Below are 25,737 nucleotides of genomic sequence, written 5' to 3' on the forward strand. Positions count from 1 at the left end.
TAACCTGGTGACCCTAAATGGGAACTCCTGGATGCATCACTTTCTTATAAAAGACTCTTGCTCTGATTGGTGGTGTTAATGGAAACCAACTCATGAAGGGCAGTTGTGGTCACATGGTCACTTTGTGCTTCATGGTCAGGCTCTTCACTTCCACCAGGGCCCAGTATCCTGCCAGAAGCTGCTTTTTAAAAGGCATGTAATTCTCCACTATCAGTGGAACAATTTTGATCCAGAACCTTTGGGGTTGCCTGTGATTCTTCCATTGGGTCTTGCTATAAACTGCACAATATGTCTTTCTCTCCACCGATACATCTAATGAATGCTATAGGGTTTTCTGAGTGTTTGGTCCAAGCAGCAGGGTCTCTGTACTACAATCTGGATACTATAGAGCCCTTTCCTTTTCTGCAGACCTGGTATATGGGCCAGAGCAGCATTTTCTATTGTGGACTAAGTTGCCTTCAGAACCCCAAGAGGCCTACAAGGATTTGCTTTTCCCTCTTCATGATGGGAGATGTAAGGGGCAACAATTTGTTCTTTACTTGGATGGAATGCCTCAGCATGCATGTGGTCACTTGACCCCTAAAACTTTTACTCTTGTGGCAGTTTTCTGAATATTCATAGGGTTTATTTCCTATCTCTAAAGTACGTGTGTCTTTTACAAAAGCTTCCAGCATAACAGCCAGTCATTTATTATAAATGATGTTATCATTATGATGTAATGCAGAATGTTAAGACAGTCAAGATCACTTTGGACTATAATATGAGAAAGGACACTAGAGTTAACAAAGCCTTGGGGAAAAATTATAAATTTTACTGTTTATCCATTCCATGTGAATACAAGCCGTTTCTGATCTTCCTTTTTGATAGATTGGTAAGAATGTATTCACAACATCAAAGATCATCTGCCATGTACCTAGGACCATGTCAATCTATTCTAGCAAAGATATCTGGGACTGGTACTACTACAACTGGTAATATTGGCACTGCAGTTGGTTGTGTTTGACTGTCTGCTGTCATTCTCCAAAGTCTGTCTGGTGTTTTCAGAGGCAAGACTGATCAACTACATGGAGTTGTGATGAGGATTAACATCCCTGAGTCCTAAATTCTTTAAAAATAGCCCTAATTTCTACCATCTCCCTTAGCATGTAGTATTTATCATCTCACCAGGCAGATGGGTGTTTCAGAGACCACTGATTGGCCTCCCCCTTAATGCTGGCTTTTACCCTATAGACTAATGACCCAAATGGTTCTGTGCCAACAACCAGGTGAAATGATTTGAGGACTGGGGAAATGATCACTGGGTGAGTCTGTAGATGCAGGGAACGCACCGTAAGCTGGACCTAATCAGCTTATTACCTGGTCCCTAAATGCCCCCATTCTAACAGTGGAACCATGGGGACCCTTCAGATTCTGAATATCAGTGTCAACTTGGACCCTGTGTCCAATGGTCCTTGAAACATGTAGGTATTCCCCATTTCCCACATCATAATTACCCACACTTTACAATGATTAATCTAGGCATGAAACCATGTGGACACAACTATCAGAATGTTCATCAAGGTAGGTGTGCCTTATCTGCAGAGAGTTCTAGAGATGGTTAACAGAGCATAATGCTTATGACAGTTAATTTTGTGAATCAAGTTGGCTGAGCCAGAGTGTCCATATATTTGATCAAATGTTATTCGAAGTTCCTGTGAGGGTAATTTTTGGATGAAGTTAGATTTTAAATCAGTGGTGTTGAGTAAAGCAGATTGTCCTCCATAACGTGAGCAGGACTCATCCAATCAGTTGAAGGCCTGAATAAGACAAAGAGACCAGCATTCTTTGAGCAAGAAAGAATTCTCCTGCAGAATGCCTTTGGATTTTGTCTACAACATAGACTCTTCCTGGTTCTATACAGCAGATGGCTTTTGTACTTGAGCTGGAATATCGGCTTTCCTGGATCTCCAGCCTTGCCAGCCCACCTTGCAGATTCTGCACTTGTCAAGTTCCATAATCACATGAGCCAATTCCTCACAATAAATTATATATAAAACATACTGAATTGGTTCTGTATCTCTGGAGAACCCTGACAAATACAGTGTCCCTGTTGTAAAATACATGGACAGCCAAACTGGTATACTCAGTCGATGCCATCAAAAGGAAGCAAGGATGAATGATCAGGTGGTTCAGGGCAGTCACCCCAATAAAGAGTCATGACCCTTGCCCAGTTTTTGGAATTGAACCAGTTTTCAAACCCAGAACCTACTGACCTCTAAGAGTCATCCCTATGTTGACATTCTGGCAGGACATTATAGGCCTAGTAGCTCTGAATCCTTGTTCTACTGTGTATTCATTGTTTAATCATGCTTAGATTACTCTAATAAACCATTGTAAAGTGTGGGGCACCTAGGTGGCGTGATTGATTTCATGAGCTCATACAAGCATTTTCTTTCTTTCTTTCTTTCTTTTTTGTCTGCTATTTCTTGGGCCACTCCCACGGCATATGGAGGTTCCCAGGCTAGGGGTCGAATCGGAGCTGTAGCCACCGGCTTACGCCAAAGCCACAACAACGCGGGATCCGAGCCGCGTCTGCAACCTACACCACAGCTCACCGCAACGCCGGATCATTAACCCACTGAGCAAGGGCAGGGACCGAACGTGCAACCTCAAGGTTCCTAGTCGGATTCGTTAAGCACTGCGCCCAGACGGGAACTCCAAGCATTTTCTAAATTACTCTTCTCCTTGTATTCACTACACAGCAGTCAAATGATCATGTTGAAATGGGAGTCTGCTCATGCCACTCCCCTGTTCGAAAGCTGGCAACGGTCGCACATCTTAGAATAAAAGTCAGTCTTCCCAGTGGTGTACAAGGCCCTATAAGGCCTTATGCACCCCTTAATCTCTCTGCTCTGAATACACCAACTTTCTTACTGTTCCTCTGACACTCTGGGCAACTTGCCCCTGTGCATCCCTGTCTGGAATGCTCTCCTCCCACATATGTCCTGGCCTGCTCCCTCTCTCTTTCAGTACTTTGCTCAAATGCGATCTTCTCTGTGAGCCCTACTTAGATCCCTCTATTTAAATTGCAAGCTTCAGGGAGTCCTCATCATGGCTCAGTGGTAATGAATCCCACTAGTATCCATGATGAGGGTTCGATCCCTGGCCTTGCTCAGTGGGTTAAGGATCTGGCATTGCCATAAGCTGTGATGCAGGTCGCAGACAAAGCTGGGATCCAGCATTGCTGTGGCAGTGGTGTGGGCCGGTAGCTACAGCTTCAATTTGATCCCTAGCCTGGGAACTTCCACATGCCACTGGGTGTGGCCCTAAAAAGACAAAAATAAAATAAAATAAATTCCAAGCTTCACCCCCCTTCCCTGCTTTATTTTACTCTATAGCTCTTATTTAGTTCTAATGTATTATGAATGTATGAATGAATACTGCTTGGAAACATGTATAATAAAATATTCTAGGAGTTCCCTCTGGCTCAGCAGTTAATGAACCAACTAGGATGCGGGTTCTATCCCTGGCCTGGCTCAGTGTATTAAGGATCTGGCTTTGCTGTGAACTGTGATGTAGGTCATAAATTAGACTCAGATCTGGCAATGCTGTGGCTGTGGCATAGGCTGGCAGCTGTAGCTCTGATTCCACCCCTAGCCTGGGAACCCTCATATGCCCTGAGTGTGGCCCTAAAATAGCCCCCCTCCAAAAAAAATATAGATAGATAGATATTCTAGGTTCCACATGTAAATGATATTCTTTTTCTTTGGCCAGTAGTTTGAGGTTTGAAGGGATAAAGCTTATGAGCTTATGGTTTAATATCTTTTAGGATAATGTGTCTTCAGGTAATCCAAGGTTGATATGCATTACCTGAACAAACTCTTATCGAGTATTTCGGTGCCAGGCACTCTTGAGTAGAAATATTAATAGTTAATACGTGTGTGTATTCGTTCACTCACGCAAATACATATTTACTGGGTGCCAGTTCTACTGGAGACACCCATTATAAGCGTTTCATTGGCTCTTCCCCGGAACCCCGGAGGCCGGAAAGGAGGGAAGACGTTCAGTCCCGCCAGCAGGGGGCGCGCGCGCCCTCCCCGCAGCCTCTCTGCCCACCGAGGCGTCCAGGCTCCACAGCTCGCTCCCGAGCGCGCCCCCGCCCGCCGCGTCAAGTGATGCGGCCACCGACCCTGAGCTGCTGGGCCTAAGCCGAGCTAAATTCGTTGCCGGGGGCCTCTGCGGTGCAACCACAAAGGCTAATCCGAAGGAGGGGGTAGGCTTGTGGGGTCGATGCTTCCTTTTCCAATTCAGGTCGGCTCCGGTTACCGTCTCACCCTTCGCCGTTTGCGGCTCCCGGGGCGTTTGCATGCGCTCTTTCGTGCGGGGAAGCTCCGGTGACCATGTAGGGGAAAGCGGGAGGAAGCTCCAGCTGCCTGAGGGGAGGTCGGCGCGGTCGGCACGCCGCCTGGCACCCACCCCCTCGCGGGCCGCTGGCCCAGGTGGGAGCCCGGCCTGCAGTCGCGGCCTGACCCGGAGCGCCGCCAAGTCTCGCGCCGTCTCGCGAGAGTCCAAGTTGAAGGAACATGGCGACGTCTAATCTGTTAAAGGTAAGACTCTCCGTCCGGCTTGGTTTTTACTCCGGAGCTGCTGGTTCAGCTCTGAGGGAAGGGCTTGGCTTAGGTTCCGCGGCGGAGTGTGCGAATGTTCAGGAGTTGTCTGCGGGAAGGGATGTCGGGAGGCTGCCGCCGAGAGCCAGACTTAGGTCTTCGGCCTTGGGGTCGGGAGGCCGGTCGTCCGCCCGCGGGTCGGCGGCTGTGAGGCGGCGGCGGGCTGGGGGCCGTGCCTTCGGGACCACGGAGGACAGTGCTGTGCCCGGACGGCTCGGCCAGGTGGCGTTCCCAGGGTCTCGGTTCTTCTGAAGCGAGAGTCCAGGACGCATAAAAGGAAGATCCAGGAAAATGTGGCCGAACTGGTTTTAATGCCTCGACCCCCACCTCCTCAATTTCTGTTCTCCTGTCTGCACGAAATTCCAAGACCCAGGGCAGTGCCCGCCGCCCCGCTCCCTCCCTTTCCTGCACGCCGCACCTTCCCTCCCTTTCTCCCTTTCTCGAGTTCATATTTTAGGACTCTATTCCTCAACCCCAGTACTGCTGAGGAAGCACTACCATCGTTTTAGGGCTTGGGAAACTTGCCTTATGAAAGAAAACGGTTAAAGTTAGTTTTCTATATTTGGGATAGCGAGGGAGATCTAGGCCCAGAGGGGCAGATCTACCATCATTTACAAAGTTTGGAGGAGAAGGAAGAAGGCATAACACTAGTTTCTTCTATGCGGTGTTTGTAGTAGGAACCTTTTGCTTTAAAAGTATTGACTGAATTGGGGGTAGTGATGAACTTAGGGAACACAGTGCAAAGGATGAACTCCTCCGTCAAACCTATCATGCCTTCAGACTGTGGATGGATAACAAAATAATAGAGTGGCAGATATAAAATTACTGTAACCACTCATGTTCTCTTTAGACTACTAATATTAACTGTCTAATAGATGGGACTGTCTTATAAAATGTAGACCTAACTTACTGATTTAAGAGGCAATGTATCTTCTTTTAAAAGGGGAGGACCTAGAACTAGACTGAATTTCTGCCACTTAGAAGCTATATGACTTTGGGGAAGTTTCTAAACCTCTCTGTGCGGGAGTTTTTTCATCAATACAATGGAATTGTCAATAGCTCACTTCAATAGAAGCATTGTGAAAATTGAGTTAATAATGTAAAAATCTTAAAACAATGTCTAGCATTTAATTAGTACACAATACACATAAATTACTGGAGTTACTATTTCTGCTGTTTCTCTAGGAAAACAAGTTCATGGGAATTGAGTAACCTATTCTACTCTACCCTTTTATGAGAGTACAGCAAAGTTCTAATATATTAATTCTGAAAGAAAACTTGTTTAAGTTCTGAAGACTCTTGTTAATGCATAGAAACAATTGCATTGTTAATTGAAATGTGTTCAAGAAGTAATTCGATACCTCATTCTTTGTGATTTTGGCCATGTCCTGTGGAAGTTCCCGGGCCAGGAATCAAACCCACACCACAGCAGCCACCCATGCTGCTTCACTGACAATGCTTAACCTGCTGCACCACAGGAGAACTCCTCTTTGTGAATTTTTGATTTGTTGCTGTAAAACAAGGTCTTCCCCCCCCAGATTTACCTCTCAGAAAAGAGCAAGTCACTTTATTCTGTTCTACTCCATACAAAGCCTTAAAAAGGATTATTTGGAGGAGATGTAAGTCTGAAGCTACTTCATTCATTACTATTAAGTGGTTACCTTGTAGAGATTATGAATCTACTTCTACAGCACACACTTATAGATGAAAAAATTGCCTGAATGTATAGAAATAGGCACTTAGGAGTTAGGTTAAAAAAGCTCATAAAAAAATAAAAAAATTCTGTAACTCAAACAACTTTTATCAAAAAAGGAAAGTGATAATGCTTTGACAAAATTGGTAAACGTTACTCTAGTGAACATGAAGAGATGTCAACGATACACTTGACAAAATTTCAAAAAATTAATGAAATGTTGAAAAGAGGGAAAAAGAATTTCTAAATGTTCTTATTTTTTTTATTTTTTATTTTTTATTTTTTTGTCTTTTTGCCATTTCTTGGGCCACTCTCACGGCATATGGAGGTTCCCAGGCTAGGGGTTGAATCGGAGCTGTAGCCACCGGCCTACACCAGAGCCACAGCAACTCGGGATCCGAGCCATGTCTGTGACCTACACCACAGCTCATGGCAATTTCGGATCCTTAACCCACTGAACAAGGCCAGAGATCAAACCTGCAACCTCATGGTTCCTGTTCAGATTCATTAACCACTGAGCCACGATGGGAACTCCTAAATGTTCTTTTACATAGTATGTGATTTTAAACATATTTAACTAATGTAATAAAATAAAAATGGATGTTATAAGTGGACAGTTGATTTTTATCACCAAAAGTTTACATAATCAAGTTGGCCAGAAAACCCTTTTTATTTTTTTATTTTTTCACTCTTTATTGGAGGGGTGGGAGGGTTGGCGAACTGCCTTGTATTTATACATTTAGAAATAGTTAATGAAAACGTGGGATGTTTGTCTTCTTGGAGAAATGCAGTGAGACCCTTAACAGAATTCACAGGATCATTTAAATTCAAGTCTGGTGGTACCTTGAGTAGAAACAAAGCTGGCTGGGCAGTGACCAGATTAGACTCATTTGCTTTTTTGACAGGATTAATAGACTGGTTCATTAGACAGATGCCTTAGAGTTGTGCAATTAGATTTCATCAGAGCTTTTTTGATAGAATTATCATGTCTTATGGTCAAAATGGAGAAATATGGGCTAGATGATAAAGCATTTAGAATTGGATTATCAGTTAAACAACTGTACTTGAAGAATGATGAGTAATAAATCATCATCAACCCTTAGTGGAGGCCTTTAGTGTCTTGCTGAAAAAATATGCCCTCTTCCTATTTACTGGTAACTTGGTTGTAGTTAAGTTTGTTGAATTTGTGGATGAAGAGTTCATAGGGATAGCTAATATGTTATTTAAGATAACAAATTAAAAACTGTGATATGAAACTTACATTTCAGAACCCAATGCAATAAAAACCATCTACTTTTTTTTTTTTTTGGCCTTGCCTGTAGCATGTGGCAGTTCCCAGGCCAGGGGTCCAATCTGTGCCACAGGACCTCCCCCCCCATAGTAGTGTTTTTTTTCTTTTTATTCTGTTTTGTGGGGGGGCGGAGCTGCATTGTGGCATATGGAGGTTCCTAGGCTAGGTTGAAGCAGAGCTGTACCCGCATGCCTATGCCACATCCACAGCAACGCCAGATCCGAACCCATCTGTGACCTACACAGAAACTCACTGCAGCAATGGATCTTAACTCACTGAGCGAGGCCAAGGATTGAACCTGCATCCTCATGGATACTAGTCGGGTTCATTACCACCAAGCCACAATGGAAATTCCCCACATAGTTTTTATATTGGAATTTGTTACAATAATAATTGTAGACGATTGCTGGATTTTGGAAATATTTTGAATGTACAAAATTTGTGTTGTATGTTTGACATATACAATTATCAGTTACTTGGGGGATTTATATCTCCAAACACCATTCAATATTATACTTTGTTGTATTAACATATAATTCTGTTTGTTCCTTTACTTTTACTGTTACCATTTAGGCCTTCAGTGCTCATTTTCTTAATTTCCAATTGAGTATCATTTTCCAAATGGCAGTTGTTTAAATCTTATTTTGTTAAGCCTAACCCTGTTTAATTTTTAGCACATTACTTTATCCAGCTATTTGAATGCCCTCGACTTCCGTGGTCAATACTTTTTCTAGTTTCTCCTGCATTCTCTTTTCCAAGGTACCTGCTACATTACCTCCTTCCACTTGTTCTTGTTCAGCCTTCTCTCCCCCCCACAATTTAGGCATGTCCCCTGTTATTTTGTTTCGGTTTCCTTTATTCTCACTTCTATGAGGATAAAAGGTTCATATAAATTTAACCTGTAGTCTGCTTGGCCTCAAGCCTTTAGCCTTTTCTCTCTTTCTGTTCACTATCACAGTTATTAGAAAAGCAGCCACCACTCGCTGTCCTTATAGTTCTTCACCTTTTTCCTTATCTTGCTATGACTTGGCTCTCCCTGTACCCTCACCTAATTATATCGAAACTGTCAGTCTCAAGAGCAGTAGGAGCCTTCTGATTGCCAAAGGAGATTCTCCACTGATACATCCATTCTCTCTCCTGATATAGTTGATTGATTGCCTCTGCTTCCCTTTTGGTTTTATGCCCTTCTCTGCTTGGTTTCCTATGTCAAATCACTTGTGTTTTTCACTGACCTCCCTTCTCTCCTCCATAATATAATTATTTCTCAGGATTTAATCTTAATCCTTTTTCTATCTCTGTACTTATTTTTTCTTTTTCTGGGAGAGTCTTAACTGCCATACTTTCACTATTTTTAATCTCTTAACTCTGATCTGAGCCCTAGACCAAAACACAGTGCTGACGATATCACTTTCCTGCTCAGATAGCTTTGATAGTTGAAATTCTTTGAGACCTATCCAAGTTGGGTCTTCTCCCTTATAACATTCTCTCTCTTTATCCCTCTCTCCCTCTCTCTCTCACACACCCACACCTCCCTATACCTGGCTGGTTACTTCTTGGTTCACTGACATGCCAAAGTTAAGACTTTTTATGTTTATTATTTCTTCTGTCAGGAATGACCTTCCCCCTCATATTAGCCTGTTAAAATCCTATTTAGTCTCAAGACCCAGCCCAGATACCTCCTTTCTCTTCAGTGCTCTCATTTGGAATTAATTGTTGCCTACTCTTCACAGCCATAGCACTGCATCAGTCTCTTTTAGCACGTACATTATGCCTTATGTATTACGTACAGGATCTGTTTACATCTCTAATTCCCTTTCTGGGTTGTAAGCACCATGAGTTTAGGGACTTCATAGTCTGTTGGTGCTTTAACCACTTAATTCAGTGATTACCCATGGTAGATGCTCCATAAATGAGTGATAATTAATTGGAAGAGAAATCCAGTGCAGTATTTATGTATTGTAGATGCTCAGTAAATGAGTGTCAGTGGTTTAAAGGGGGAGTTTCTGGCTTTATTCCTTTCTAATTAGGTCTAGAGAGGGAGAAAGAAAGGAGTAGAGGTGTAAAACCAACCCACTAGGCAATCTAAGCTTTCAACTGAATATGAAGCATACTACTCTTTTCAGTTGAAACTTTTTTATACTTTGAGAAGAAAGAAAATGGAAATAATAAAGAATGGCTCAAAGTATGTGCAGAATTTATTTATTTATTTGCTGCACTCGTGGCATGCAGAGTTCCTGGGCCAGGGATCAAACCTGCACCACAGCACTGACCCCAGCCACAGCAGTGACAACACTGGATTCTTAACCTGCTGAGCCCACCAGGGAACTCCTATTCATTACTAAAATACTTTATTAGACACATGTGTAAGGCACCATGAAGGATACAAAGATATGTAAAACAATGCTCATGCTCTTTGGGAGTTTACCTATACGGAAGGAGATTAAAAAGTAGCAATGATTTGTCCTAAGGCAAGAACTTTAGGAGTGCTATCATTGTTTGTTTGGTCCCTCAGAGACAGAGGAGATCATTTCTGGTGGGATGATCAATGAAAATTTTATGGAGAAAGCATTGGAGCTGGATTTTGAAGAATGGGTAAATTTTTTATAGATGATGATTAGGAGAACAGTTGGTGAAAATGGAGACTAGATCACTATGGTTGCAGTATAAGTTGGACCATATGCTGTATTATGTTCTATATGTAAGTGCTCCTTACAACATAGCAGCCCAGAATACAGGGAACAGTAGGAGATAAGAGGACAAAGAAAAGTCGTCAGATTGTGAAAGGTCTTCAATGCTAAACAAGGGAGTTTGGAATAAAGTTCCATAGATAATGGGGAATTTGAAAAATATGTGAGCAGAGACATTGTCAAGCCTTCAAATCTAATTTTTGGCTATTGTACATAAAACCTGTTACTCATTATTACTTCTGCATGTATTCAAAATCTGATTTGTGGAGTGGCCATGGGTGTGGGGCATTTGTGCTAGTGACACTATGTTCATTGAAGTCATAGCTGGAGTCATTATATATGTGGAAAAAATAAATTGACTAAATCAACAAGTATATAACACTTTCTGATTCCAACTAGATAATGGTGATCTAGGCAGACAAAATCCTGCCATTATGTAACTTATATTTTGTGGGGAAGAAAGACAATAAACATATAAGTGTATATACTATAGGTCAAGTAGTAATAAATGGCATGAAGAAAAACAACCAGGATAAAGGGTGGAGAGTAACAGTTGTTATTTTTAATCAGCTGATCAGGAAAGGCCTCTAAGGAGATGACATTTGAAGGTAGACCTGAATGAAGCAAGGGAGAAAGCCATGTATGTATTTAAGAGAAAAGATCCAGGTAGACGGAACCAGAACAGCCAGTGCAAAGGCATTGAGTCACGAACATGCTTGGCAAGGAATATGGGTGTGATATCAAGACTTGAATGTTGTCAGTAAATGGGGTTAAATTACACATCTGGATAATAATTCTTTTTTTTTTTTTTGTCTTTTTGTTGTTGTTGTTGTTGCTATTTCTTGGGCCGCTCCCGCGGCATATGGAGGTTCCCAGGCTAGGGGTCGAGTCGGAGCTGTAGCCACCGGCCTATGCCAGAGCCACAGCAACGCGGGATCCGAGCCGCGTCTGCAACCTACACCACAGCTCAGGGCAACGCCGGATCGTTAACCCACTGAGCAAGGGCAGGGATCGAACCCGCAACCTCATGGTTCCTAGTCGGATTCGTTAACCACTGCGCCACGACGGGAACTCCGATAATTCTTTTTAATGTCTCTTTAAACGTAAGCATGAGCCTTATTTAGAACTTAAATGTCAGTTTTCATTGGGTTGATGGAAATTGCCCTTTTGAATGGGCATTTAAAGGGAATGTGACCTTCAGGATCACTGCCCTCCCTCCAGTATAGTCTAGAGTCATGGTTATATTTGACACTCACAGCCACAGGAGAAAACCAGTTCAGGGTATGTATGTTGGCCATGGGCAAGGGTGAGAGTGGGAATAGTGGGCTAAATCACTTAGTATAAAACTGTGATAAGTGTAAATATGAAAATCTTTCATGTTCTGTGAAAACAAATGAGTGAACAGTTACCATAATCTGGAGATGATGTATGTTAATTAAAACCACTAAGAGGAAGTGATAATTTCAGATAAATTTTGAAAGTTCACTTACTTACAATGGATTAGAATAGAGGAATTTTAAACTACACTAGGATTTCAAGAGAACACTGACACTAGACATCTGTCTGGTGGACAGAGAAGAGTGGAGAAGAGAGACAGCAACAAGTGCTTCTTATTAGGTATTTTGGTAGGGTCCTTGTGTACCAATTGTGTCACAGAAAGTCATCTGGCTCTTGCCTTGGTATAGTAGATAGAGTAAATTGGTGCCTCACAGGCTCTGTAAGCAAATAAACAAGTTACAACTCAGGTTAAAACGTTGGTCATAATACATGGCATACAAGGGTGTTTGATCTCTATAACTGGGCTTGTTCACTTCACAAATACTTGAGTTATCCACTCTGTGCTGGATTCTAAGTGATATGATACAGTAGTGAATATGACAGACAAGGTCTTTAGAGCTTATGTTCTTTTTTGTTTTGTTTTGTTTCTTCATGGCCACATCCACAGCCTATAGATGTTCCTGGGCCAGGGATTGAATCCTAGCCGCAACTGTGACCTGTGCCACAGCTACAGCAACACTAGACCCTAATCCATTGTGCCACAGCAGGAACTCCCTAGAGCTTATGTTCTAATGTGTAAATACTATGCCAAAGAAACAAGTAACACATGGGGTAGGTTTTATAATAATGAGGTCTTTGGTGAAAACGATATAATCAAGAGTGCTCAGAGGATGGCACCAATATTTTATTTACAACAGAAAATAATTTTTTCCCCCTGAATATACCTTTCAACTATGTTCTATTCAGTTTTCCTTCCCTGCTACTTGATGACATTCCAGCTAGATCCCATAGCTTTCTGGTCTTTATTTTTTAAAGCACTGTTGAGTATGAATTAAAATTTCATTCTTGGGAGTTCCCATTGTGGCTCAGCAGAAACAAACCTGACCAGTATCCACAAAGATACAGGTTTGATCCCTGACCCCACTCAGTGGATTAAGGATCCCGTGTTGCTCCAAGCTAAGGTTGCAAATGTGGCTCGGATCTGGTAATGCTGTGGCTGTGGTGTAGGCTGGCAGGTGCAACTCCAATTCGACCTCTAGCCTGGGAACTTCCATATGTGGCCCTAAAAAGAAGAAAAAATTCATTCTCATAGCCAATCAGAGCAACTGTCCTGCCAGCTCAAGACCTTGGCTCTGGATCTGCCAAGAGAAAAAGGGAAGGGCGTTTTTCTTACATTGATTTGGGAAGGCCTCTCTGAGGTGACATTGATACTGAGACCTAAATGATCTTTCTAGGCAAGTCTTGAGTTGCAGAGGTGAGGTTGGCATATTTGAGGAACACCTTTAAAAGTGTGGTGTGGCTGGAACATAGTGAGAATTGCTTGTATTCAAATATATACTTTAGTTTTGTGGTTCTTTTGGTTAATGGGGATTGCAAATGTGGTTTTTAAATCACATAACTGGGAGCACTAGTGGCTCATGGACATTATGGGAACCACACATTCAAATAGCTAACCTCATAATTTGCACAAAAGACCTAAAATATATAATTTGGATTCCTTTTGAAAGTTATTAGAATGCCATCATTGGATATAATCCATAAACAATAAATTAGGGAGTTCAAAAAGGGAACAGATACAGGAGGTCGTGTTGTGGCTCAGTCATAATGAACCCAACTAGTATCTCTGAGCATGTGGGTTTGTTCCCTGGCCCTGTTCAGTGATTTAAGGGTCTGGTGTTGCTGTGAACTGTGGTGTAGGTCACAGAGCTCAGATCTAGCATTGCCGTGGCTGTGGTATAGGCTGGCAGCTACAGCTCTGATTCAGCCCCTAGCCTAGAAACTTCCATGTGCTGCAGGTGAGGCCTTAAGAAGACAAAAAACAAAAACAAAGAGGGAACAAATACAAATCTTGAAACAACTGAACTCTTCATGTCGTGGTAAAAGTCTTCTGGGCATGAAAGAATACAGATGACAAAAAAAAAAAAAAATTCTATCAATTCTGTGGAGGTAATTTCTTGTCTTGCCTACACCCTGTCCTTCAACTTTTGTACTTTTGTCCTCATGAGGAAGATGTAGCAAGAAGACCTACAGCAATAACTACATTCTTCTTTTTAAATATGTAATATTTGACATCATTATAAAACATCAAAGTAATTTTTTTTCTTTTTTTACAGCTGCACCGATGTCTAATGGAAGTTCCCAGGCTAGGGGTTGAATCAGAGCTGCAGCCCACTGGCCTTTGCCACAGCCCCTGTAACATCAGATCCAAGCTGCATCTACGACCTACGCTGCAGTTTATGGCAACGCTGGATCCTTAACCCACTGAGCAAGGCCAGGGATCAAACCTGCATCCTCACACTGTTCTTAACCCACTGAGCCACAACAGGAACTCCAAAATATTGTACTAGCGTTCCCACAATTTGGTGGGGTATATTTTGTTCTATGTCGTATAGGAATTTCTGGACATTTTCAGGGCAAACTAATAGGTCAGTGTTTGTATTATTTTGTTACAAAGTAAGTGAGTAATTTAAAAATGATTCTATTACTTTTAAAACATTTTACAAGCCACTGGGGTTTTCTGTTTTTGTTTACTTCCGTGTGTTGAAGCATTTCTATTTTTTTTGTTTGTTTGTATTTTGTCATTTTAGGGCTGCACCTGCGGCATATGGAAGTTCCCACGCTAGGGGTTGAATTGGAGCTACAGCCCGGTCTACACCGCAGCTCATGGCAATGCTGGATCCTTAGCCCACTGAGCGAGCCCAGGGATTGAACCTGCAACCTCATGTTCCTAGTCAGATTCATTTCCTCTGCTTCATGATGGGAACTCCTTTATAGAGGACTAGTCCCATTCCCAAGGGCTCCAGCTAATTCTTCCAGAGCAAAGGCTCCACCTCCCAATAACATCCTAGTCAGAATCGTTAACCACTGTGGCACGACGGGAACTCCCCCTGCTTGGTAATCTTTGATTGGATGCTAGACACTGTGAATTTTGTGTTTTTACTGCTTGGATTTTTAAATTTTTTTAAAAATATTTTTGGATTTGGCTGTGACACAGATAAGTACCTGGAATCAGTTGTTTTTTTTTTTTTTTTTTTTTTTTTAGCTATTTCTTGGGCCGCTCCCGTGGCATATGGAGGTCCCCAGGCAAGGGGTCCAATCGGAGCTGTAGCCACAGGCCTATGCCAGAGCCACAGCAACGTGGGATCCGAGCCACGTCTGCAACCTACACCACAGCTCACGGCAACGCCGGATCGTTAACCCACTGAGCAAGGGCAGGAACTGAACCCGCAACCTCATGGTTCCTAGTCGGATTCGTTAACCACTGCGCCACGACGGGAACTCCTGGAATCAGTTTGAGCTTTCTGAAGCTTGCTTACAAGTTTTGTTAGAGTAAGTCTGAATAACATTGAGGATTGGGCTACTTTGGTATCATTATAGATGCCAGACCTTTCCAAAGACTTCCCAAAGCCTAGAGTATTAACGAGTGTTTCCACTCCAGCTGGTAGGAATGTGAACTGTTCCTAGCCTTGCGTGGACTCTGGTGATTGTTCTGTCTACTCCTTTGAAGTGGTTATTTCCTCATAGTGTTCTCACTCACACATAGGTCAGTATGTAATAGTCAAAGGCTTTAGGGGACTCCTCTACATATCTCCAGAACTTCCTGTTTGTGCACTTCTCTTTTTTTCTGATACTCTGTGCCACACATTTTCATCACCTTGGTCTTCCCAAGCTCTGTCCCCTAAACTTAATGAAATTACCATGCTAAATAAGTGGGTTTCCTCTGCTTATGCTCAGGCCTGGAACTCTTTAGGTAGTATGCATGGACACTAGTAGCATTCATCTCATTTGCTTTTCTTTTCTCAGGAAGCACTGTCCTATGCTGCCCTTTGCTTTCTAGTTGTTTAGGCAGAAGGGGGGATCTAGCACCTGTTATTCCTCTTGGTTAGAAGTAGTCTGTCTTTTATCATCCTGTTGTCCTTTCTCTTCCCCTTACCCAGCATATATTCTCTGTTTAATCATTATAATCTCTCTTCCGAATATATTTCTGACTTCCTTGCTCCTCTCTTGTTTCACTGGGGAAAACCACAACCCTGGTTGAATCCATCTCTTCACCTTTCAATGCCAAAGAACGTCTGTGTGGTTGAATGTTGCAGGAGAAAAAGACACACATGATATTTTCACTTTAGATTCATGACCACAAATTATAATTGAGTCAAGTTGCAGTATACTTCCATGGTCATTTATTCTCTTCCACTTTCCTAGATGTCTGTTTCACATCTTTCCTCTCAAAATTTTGGCACTTCCTCCTCTATTTTCCACGGTATTTTCCTTGTTTGCACATCACTGAGAATTTAAGCAATCCAAAAGGAACTTCTCAGAGTGGAACAACGTCCACCCTCCTACCAGCATCTGCACATACTATGTACTTTGCCTTCCCTCTTAGTGTATAGTCGCTCCCTCCACCTGTGCACTAGATTCCATTCCCTTTACCCAGGGCATTTTGAAATCTCCAACAATTTCCTTCTTTTTCTCCTGCATTGTTAACATTGTATCTTGGAACATGCCTATCAGTCTATAAACATACTGTTTTTCATATTAAAAAATTTTTTTTTCAACTCCTCATCGTATCAGTTAGCATGCTGTTTTGCTGCTCCCTTTTACAGCAAAAATTAATTGTCCATGCTGTTTTACAGTTCCTCCCCTTCTCTTAATTCTACTCCATTCTGGCTTTTATCCTTACCACCCACAAAAGCTGCTATTGACAAAATCTTGGTGACGCTCATATTGCTATTTCAGTCATCATCTTACAGGATCTGTCAGGAACATTTGCTAAAGTTGCTCACTCTTTTTTTCTTGGTGTGCTTTGTTTACTTAGTTTCCAGAATACTGCACTTCTAATTTTCTTGCCACCTCTCTGGTTGCTTTCTTTTCCTTTCCTATTTCTTACTCTCCCCTGCCACCCATCCCCTACCACCCCGTTAGTGTTAGACACCCAAGGACTTAGTCCTGGCTTCTCTTCTCTATTTAATACTTACTTCCTTAGTGAGCTCATCTAGCAACAAGTTTTAAACCCCATCTGTACTCTAATGACTTCCAAATATTAATATTCTGGTCGGATCTTTCTTTTAAGTTTTAGATTTGCTTATTGAGCTATCTAACATTTCAAATGGCTGTTTTGATAGATGTGTCAAATGTACAATCTCTGAAACTGAATTCTTCAGCTTTCCTTCTTAATGCCTGTTATATCTTCATTCTTTTCCATTTCAGTTGATGGCAATGCCGTATTTTTTGGACATGTCAAATCACAAAGCTAAAACAATTGGTAATGAGTTTGATGTTCTTTATTCAAGGAAAAATAATCCGTGGATTGGAGGAATACAGTGCCTAACAAACAATGGAGAACTCTTCATGAAGGATTTTAGGCAAGAACAAGTTTTATAGAATGTTAGGAGAGACAATACACAAAAATAGCATGATTGCCTAGAAGGTCAGGGATTTCTGTATAAGGTAAATAGGTCCTATTTTTTAGGTAAGGTTAGCTAGCTAAAGCTGCGTTGGAGGATTGTGATTGGTGTTAAGTTTCTTTGTCAGGGAGCATTTCCCATATGTGCAGGCTAATTTAGGTTCAGATTTTTTTTTCTTTTTTCTTTTTAGGGCAGCTCCTGTGGCATATGGAGATTGCTGGGCCAGGAGTCAAATTGGAGCTGCAGCTGAGGTCTGCACCACAGCCACGGCAACCCCGGATCCAAGCTACATTTGCAACCCATGCAGATGCTGCAGCTTGCGGCAATGTTGGATCCTTCACCCACTGAGTGAAGCCAGGAATCGAACCTGCATCCTCATGGATATTAGTTGTGTTCTTAACCCGCTGAGCCACAACGAGAACTCCTAGGTTTAGATTTTTGACCTGAGCTGGGCCAGTGAGGGGCCTCCATTTTGTGTGTCCCAATACAAATTAACTTCATCAGACAAAAATCTTAGAATCATGCTCTATTCCTTTCTCTCATCACAGATGGATACTGTCAGGAAGTCTTGTTAGTACTACCTTTAAAACATACATGGTCTTTTTTTTTTTTTTTTTTGGCCATTTCTTGGGCCGCGCCCGCGGCATATGGAGGTTCCCAGGCCAGGGGTCCAATTGGAGCTGTAGCTGCTGGCCTATGCCAGAGCCACAGCAACTCGGATCTGAGCCTCGTGTGCAACCTACACCACAGCTCACGGCAACGCCGGATCCTTAACCCACTGAGCAAGGTCAGGGATTGAACCCGCAATCTCAGGGTTCCTAGTTGGATTCATTAACCACTGAGCCACTACGGGAACTCCAAAACATACACAGTCTTGAAGTTCTCTTGTGGCACAGTGGGTTAAGGATCCGGCATTGCTATTGCAGGGTCTTGGTTTGCAGCTATGTGCAGGTTCGGTCCTTGGCCCAGGAACTTCTGTATGTCATGAGTGAAGCCAAAAAAAAAACCCCTCAAAAAACCCCATATTAACTAACTACTACTCATGCCTCCACTGATACCACCTTGGGCCCTATCAGTATTACTAACCTTGCCTCCTAACCCTACATTCAGCTTTAACACTTGTCCTTTATAATGTAGTCTCAACATAGCAATCAGGGAGGTTTAAAAAAATATAAGTCAGATCATGTCACTTCTTGCTCAGAATCTTTTTTTTCTGCTTTTTAGGACCGCACCCACAGCATATGGAAATTCCCAGGCTGGGGATCGAATTGGAGCTATAGCTGCTGGCCTACACCACAGCCACAGCAATGTGGGATCCAAGCTGTGTCTGCGATGTACACCATAGCGCACGGCAATGCTGGGTCCTTAACCCACTGAGAGAGGCCAGGGATTGGACCCGCATCCTCATGGATACTAGTTGGATTGTTTCTGCTGAGCCAAGACGGGAACTCCCTCAGAATCTTATATATTTAATTGATTATACTTTTTTTTTGCTTTTTGGGGCTGCACCTGAAGCATATGGAAGTTCCCAGGCTAGGGGTCAAATCAAAGCCCAGCTGCTGGCCTACACCACAGCCACAGCAACACCAGATCTGAGCCACATCTGCAACCTACACCACAGCTCCTGGCAACGCCAGATCCTTAACCCACAGAGTGAGGCCAGGGATCGAATATGCATCCTCATGGATAATAGTTGGATTCATTACCACTGAGCCACAGCAGGAACTCCACATATTTATTTGCACACCCTTTCCTTGGACAGAAGAGTAAATTAAGAAACAATGGTTATAGAAAAATAACAGAAAAAGTGAAACCAGCCATAAGATTAGTACACAAAGTATATACCATAGGATCATAGTTCATAGAATCACACAAATTCTGACTGAATTTCTCATTAGCTAGCACTAGGAGAGCAAAGTTAATAACTACATGCTTCACATAAGTTTGTAAGATAAAAACAGACTGGTTGTTCAGGGGAGAAGCACAGCTAATCCCAATACTGGATTTTGAGTATCTCTCATGGGCCTTTGTAATGAGAATACCTTGTGATAAAAAGCAGATACCTGGGGCAAGATAGTATAGTAACTTTGAAGGTCAACTGTGTTTATAGATGTAGGAAGTAGTGTTTGCTTTCATGAGAGTTTAAAGTTAGTCAGTGGCTCTTAACCTTTTGGGGTCATAGACACTGTAACATTTTTGTGTAGCTTTATTATGAATTTGCTAAACATGTAGATTCTGAACTCAATTCAAGAGATGTGTAACCAACACCCTAGGTGATCCTGAGGTAGGTTCTTGTCGGACCGTTTGTTTAGACACTGCTTCTGGGTTATAATTTCAGGGAGTTCGAAGATTCCATTCAGTATATGAATCTTATCTGATACAAGGGAGCAACATTCTCAACAATTGTATAGTAAAAACAATGAGATTTCATGGTGATGTTTGGTGCCGCTATAATAGTAATGATTTTTGTTAAAATGTATTGATCAAATCAAGTCACATAGTCATATTTAACTTGAAAAGGAACAGTATTCATGATTAACATAAATAGGGTATCTCTTTTTAGTAATGAATTGATTTTTTTCCCTTAATATCAAAGCATTTTCACATTCCTGGAATAAGTATGCATGATTATGAGGTATTATTTTTTGATATGCCACTTGTTTATATTACTAATATTTATTTGACTTATGCGTGCAAATTTTCTATTTAGATTGGCCTAGAGTTACCATTTCTTGTTCTCTTCTACCAGTTTGGTATCAGAGTTTTGTTAGTATTATAAAATGAGATGGGTATCTTTCTGGGGTTTTTTCCTTCCTCAATTTTCAGAGTTTATATGGATTTTCAGTATATTTTTTGTGAGGTATGTAGGGCACAGTCTCCACACACAAGACAACTTTCACTTCTGACACAGACTGCAAGTTTAGGGGATTCCCAAAACCATCTTGAGGTGCAGTAATTTGTTAGAAACACTTATAGATCATACTGAAAGTTGCTATGCTCATAATTATGGTATATTAAAGGAAGGAACACTGATAAGATCAGCTAAAGAAAGAAACACATATAAGACAGTGTCCAGGAGGGTTAAACCCAGAGCTTCTCTTATCCTGTCTAGTGTTGATAGGTCACATTTCTCTCCGTCTCTCGTTAAGTGACAGGGCATATAAGTACTGCCACCCAAGGAAGTTCACCTCACCTTTGGTGTCCAGAATTTTTATTAAGGCTCCATCATGTAGGTGGCTTAGCAGGTTAAGGCTCTGGCATTGTTACTGCTGTGGCTTAGGTCACTGCTAGGGCGTAGATTCAATCCCTGGGAACTTCTTCATGCCTTGGCTATGGCAAAATAAATAAATAAAAGCCTTCATCAAGTAGGCATTGCTCATGTGGGTAATCTAAACCTCCAGTTCGGTGACCCAAGCAGTCTACCCTAAGTCACATCGTTGGTGTTTCTGGGTTAGCCAGCTCCCTCCCTAAGTTACATTGTTAGATTATCCAATATGACCCAAGGCCCCCAGGCAAATAAAGACTGTCTTATCAGATATAATATTCCAAAGGCCCAGGGATATTACCTACTAGAAGCCAAGCGCAAAAGCCAGACCTACTACTTTTTGAGCAAGGCCAAATCCTTCACTATACACTAATTGTACAACTGATTTTTTTTTCTTTTATGGCTGTCCTCCTGTGGTTCCTTGATACCAGATCAAGTTTATAGGAATTCCATTATGGAAAATTGATTCTTTTAAGTTTCTCTAGCTGTCTCTTATGGAATAAAAATAACAGACACTTCTGATTTAACTGCATTTAAATTAAATTACTTTTTTTTTTTTTTTTAAGAATAAAGGTTCTCTTCAGTTTGAAGACAAATGGGATTTCATGCGTCCAATTGTTTTGAAGCTTTTACGCCAGGAATCTGTTACAAAGCAGCAGTGGTTTGACCTGTTTTCGTAAGTAATCCATTCGTTCTGACATTTTGCTAGCATAAAGGAAATTTTGGTGACTATGTTCAGATGGAATATTGGCTCCAGAGTGGTCTGTTTACCTGTTTGAAATTATTACTGATTTTGTTGGGGGTCTCCAAGACCACCCCTAGGTTCAGTGATTTGCTAGGAGGACTCATAGGACTGAACATAAAGTCATAATCACAGCTACAATTCATTACAGCAAAAAGAATACAAAGCAAAATTAGCAAAAGCAGAGGTGCATGGGGTCAAGTTTGGGGAAAATAGGCACAAACTTCTAAGAGTACTCTCCCAGGAGAGTCACACAGGACACATTTAATTTCCTCAGCAACAAAATTGACACCATAAGTGATATGTTGTCTACTAGCAAAGTTTATTGGAGATTCGGTACCCAGGGTGTTTACTGGGGGCTGGTCATATAGACAGCCTCTGCCTGGCATGTGACAAAATTCCAGACTCTTAGGAAGAACAGGTGTTCATTGTAAACCATGTTGTTTGCACAAACAGTTTGGGCATAGTGAGCCATTCTTACTATTTCAGGAAAGTTTTATTGTAGGAAATTGTTGAACAGTTGAATTCTTAGATGCCCCCAAGGCCAAACAGGCTTTTCTAAGGAATACAGTCTCATGTCTGCTGTGTTAACTCTTGGCTTTTGGCCAGAATGTCTTTATAGCAAAACTATTACCAGTAGGACACCTTCCCCACCCTCACCCCTGTTTGTAGCAAGGCAAAACCAACTTGTAGTACTGATCTCAGCTATGCCTTTTAGAGGGCCTAGATTGAGCTAGTTGAACTAGATCCCATGCTGTATAGCACAGGGAACTATATCTAGTCATTTGTGGTGGAATACAATGGAAGATATGTGAGAAAAAGAATGTGTATATATGTATGACTGGGTCACGTTGCTGCACAGCAGAAATTGACAGAACATTGTAAATCAACTATAATAAAAAATATCTTAAAATAAATAAATAAAATAGATCCCACCATGAGGTTTATCTTGGAAAAGCAGGCGGCTTTCTCCTTCAGTTTCTGTATGGATCCTTTTACATGGCCTGAGGTATCAGTTTGGGCAAAGCACAGCTCTGGCCATAAAGTTGAATTAGACCTGAAATTTTTCTAGAGTTGAAGCCTTGTCATGATGGGGTACACACACAAAGAAATGCAATTTCAGAGGACCCACATGGTACCCCTAGAAACAAAGAGTTTGTAATTGTTAGGGTACTCCAAGCAAGACATGCATTAGTCAGGGAGTATAGATTAATAAGGCCTACAGTGTGTCCTCCACCCATGGGGCCTTTTGCTTGAGAGTTCTTAATCCAGTCTAGTTAACTCAGTTCAATCCTTGTTTGCAGATAGACTTCCTGAAGGCAGTTAGTTCAGAACTGTTTATCCATGATAACATTTCATTTGCCTCATAGTGTAGATGACAGTTAGAGGTGTTCCTTGTGAAAAGTGTAGGAGTTGGGACTGCTTGCTGCTGTCTCATAGCACTGTTAGGTGTGATTGGAAGCTCAGCATTCACTTTGAATTCAGAGTAGTCAACAACAGCATTGAAAACCAACACCAGGAGTTTTCCCTTTTGGAAGAAGGGAAAGCTTTCAAGAGTTCTTATGAAGGAGTTCCTGTGGTGTGGCTCAGTGGTAATGAACCTGACTAGTATCCATGAGGACACAAGTTTGATCCCTGGCCTCACTAAATGGGTTAAGGATCCAGCGTTGCTGTGAGCTGTGGTGTAGGTAGCAGATGTGGCTTGGATCTGGCATTGCTGTGGCTGTGGCTGTGGCTGGCAGCCACAGCTCCAATTTGACCCCTAGCCTGCAAACTTCCATATGCTGTAGATGAGGCCCTAAAAAAAAAAAAAAAAAGATTATGAAAAACAAAAATTATTAAGATAAGGTACATATACACAATGGAATACTACTTAGCCATGAAAATGAACAAAATAATGCCATTTTCATCAACATGGATGCAACTAGAGATTCTCATACTAAGCAAAGTAAGTCAGAAAAAAAAAGACAGGTACCATATGATATCACTTAGAGGTGGGATCTAAAATATGGCACAAATGAGCCTATCTACAAAACAGAAAGAGACTTACAGACATAGAGAATAGACTTGTGGTTGCCAGGGGAGAGGGGGAGGGAGTGGGATGGACTGGGGGTTTGGGGTTAGTAGATGCAAACTGTTACATTTAGAATGGATAAGCAACAATGTCCTGCTTTACAGCACAGGGAACTATATCTAATAACCTGGGATAGACCATGATGGAAAATAGTATGAGAAAAAGAATGTATATGTAGGACTGGATCACTGTACTGTAGCAGAAATTGACACAGCATTGTACATCAGCTCTATGTTAATAAAAAAAATAAATTTACAAGAATCCCCCAAATCATTAATGTCCTTCTCCCTTGTGCCTTACCAGGTGCTGGATTTTATTTTTTTCTCCCTTATAAGAAAGATCACTGTGTCTCAGAGTTCTATCACGGCTCAGTGGTAACGAACCCAAGGATCCATGAGGATGCAGGTTTGAGTCCTGGCCTCGCTCAATGGGTTAAGGATCTGGCGTTGCTATGACCTGTGGTTTAGGTCACAGATGTGGCTCGGATCCTGAGTTCCTGTGGTTGTAGTGTAGGCCGGCACTTGCAACTCTGATTGGACCCCTAGCCTGGGAACTTCCATATGCTTTGAGTGCAGCCCTAAAAAGCCAAAAAAAGAAAAAGAAAAAGAAAAATTCAGTGTGTCCCATTCAGTTATGAAAACTCTTCATTTTTTCCCAGTTATCCAGACCTACAAGAAGAATAAATAGATTTTTACAGAAAAACGTTTTTATGCAGCTTAACTAGAAAGACATATGTTTAGGAGTTGGTCTGGATAAAATCCCAGATTTTCAGTTTTTCAAAATAAGTTTATATCACCTCCCACCCCTTTTGTCCGGATCGTTTATCTCATGAGCAGCCTAGAAAAGATCAGTTCCTCTCTGGAGATAGCTGTGTTTAATAATGAAGTTGTCATACTAAGATGTGTGTGCAAGGAAGGGTCAGGTAAAGGTGAGAGAAATAAAATCAGGTTATAAGTCCATTGTTGAAAACTGCAGCTAATCCAGAAAGCTGGATACAAGTATATAGCTGTGAGACATCCCTGAGGGGGTCATGAATCCAGTGTATAAGGAGCAAGGACAGTGCACTCTCCCAGCTTGCAGCTTTTGGCAGTTGTCTGTGTATCTGATACAGAGACTGTCAGTAGCTTGATTTCAGATGCCCTGTCAGAGAATGAGCCAGCCCTTTTTCTGTGGGCATCTGCAAGTGATTCAGTTGGTCCAGCCAGAATACATGATTTTTTCAAGTTAATGGCGTCTTAAATCTTCACAGGAGGTGTCTTAAATCTTCAGCAGTCGTTAAGTTCTATTTACTGAGCATACGCCTGCTTTAGTTCAGCACAGCTTGTGTTGAGGTTTAAATGTCCCAATATTAGACAATATCAGGTTTTGGCTTAGATCCAAGCAGTTAGGATTTATGAATTCAGGATTCCACAAAACCAATGACTTTTCTTTAATAGTAGCAGAGCCAAGATGCTACAGACCACACAGTCATGTGCTAAGTCCCAGTGACAAGCAATACTTTTCTAAGTCTTTTTATCTCATCAGTCTTAAGAGTCTAAATTAATCCACTCAAAAATGTGCACACTAGGGTGGAAAATCTTCAGCCTTTCAGGATCAGACATTGATTTCACCAGAGCTTAGTAGCAACTAAAAACTGCTTTTTAAAAACTCTGAATGTGTATTTCTGTCTGGAAATTTCCTTTGCATGTTGTCCCTTTCTTCTCAGAGAGGCCAAAAAGTAAAAATAATAGTAAATAACATGCATTGTAGAGATCTATTCTGTTTCCAGTAACTCAGTTCAAATTCCATTCCCTTTCCCAAGAAGTTTGATGAGGTTGCTTTTGTTCTTTGGTTTCTTAGTTCCTTTACTAAATTCTCACTTTTTAAAATTTTTCTTTACAATGAAAGCATTCAAATTATACATTTTTTCTTATTACTGCTTTTATTGTCACTGTAGGTTTGTGATAGGAAGCGTTTTTATTTCTTTCTTGAGTGTTAGTAATTTTTTTCTTTAATTCATGCATTATTTAGGAACCTGAATTTCTAGATAGTGACGTTTTCGTTATTTATTTATGGATTATAAGTAAAATGGCCTATAAAAATTGTCTTTCTAAAACTTTGTATGTGTGCATATTCTCTTAGGAAAAAATTACCTTTTGTGAGTTGCAAGAGTATCTACATGATAAATCTGCCATTAATTGTATTTCTCTTTATATATTTTTAAAATTTTTATATTTTTCCTTTTTAGGCCTGCACCCACAGTATATGGAAGTTCCCAGGGTAGGGGTCAAACCGGAGCTGTAGCCTTGAGCTGTGGTGTAGATTGCAGACGTGGCTTGGATCTCGCATTGCTACGGTTATAGCATAGGCCTGAAGCTACAGCTCTGATTCTGCCCCTAGCCTGGGAACTTCCATATGCCGCACGTATAGCCCTAAAACAAACAAACAAACAAACAAA

The 25,737-nt window shown here is 41.5% G+C and overlaps 1 protein-coding gene across 1 annotated transcript in view; it reads left to right on the forward strand.

Moving 5' to 3' along the window:
* Positions 1-4,068: 4,068 nt before the first annotated feature.
* CUL5 (cullin 5) overlaps positions 4,069-25,737 on the forward strand; it is an 86,839-nt gene continuing 65,170 nt past the window's right edge. The window contains 2 exon segments of the mRNA XM_047752156.1: positions 4,069-4,586; positions 21,051-21,160. Of these exon segments, the coding sequence (XP_047608112.1) occupies positions 4,563-4,586; positions 21,051-21,160 (134 nt within the window). The 5' untranslated portion in view covers positions 4,069-4,562.

The sequence above is a fragment of the Phacochoerus africanus genome, chromosome 11, assembly GCF_016906955.1.
Source record: "Phacochoerus africanus isolate WHEZ1 chromosome 11, ROS_Pafr_v1, whole genome shotgun sequence".
Lineage (NCBI taxonomy): Eukaryota > Metazoa > Chordata > Mammalia > Artiodactyla > Suidae > Phacochoerus > Phacochoerus africanus.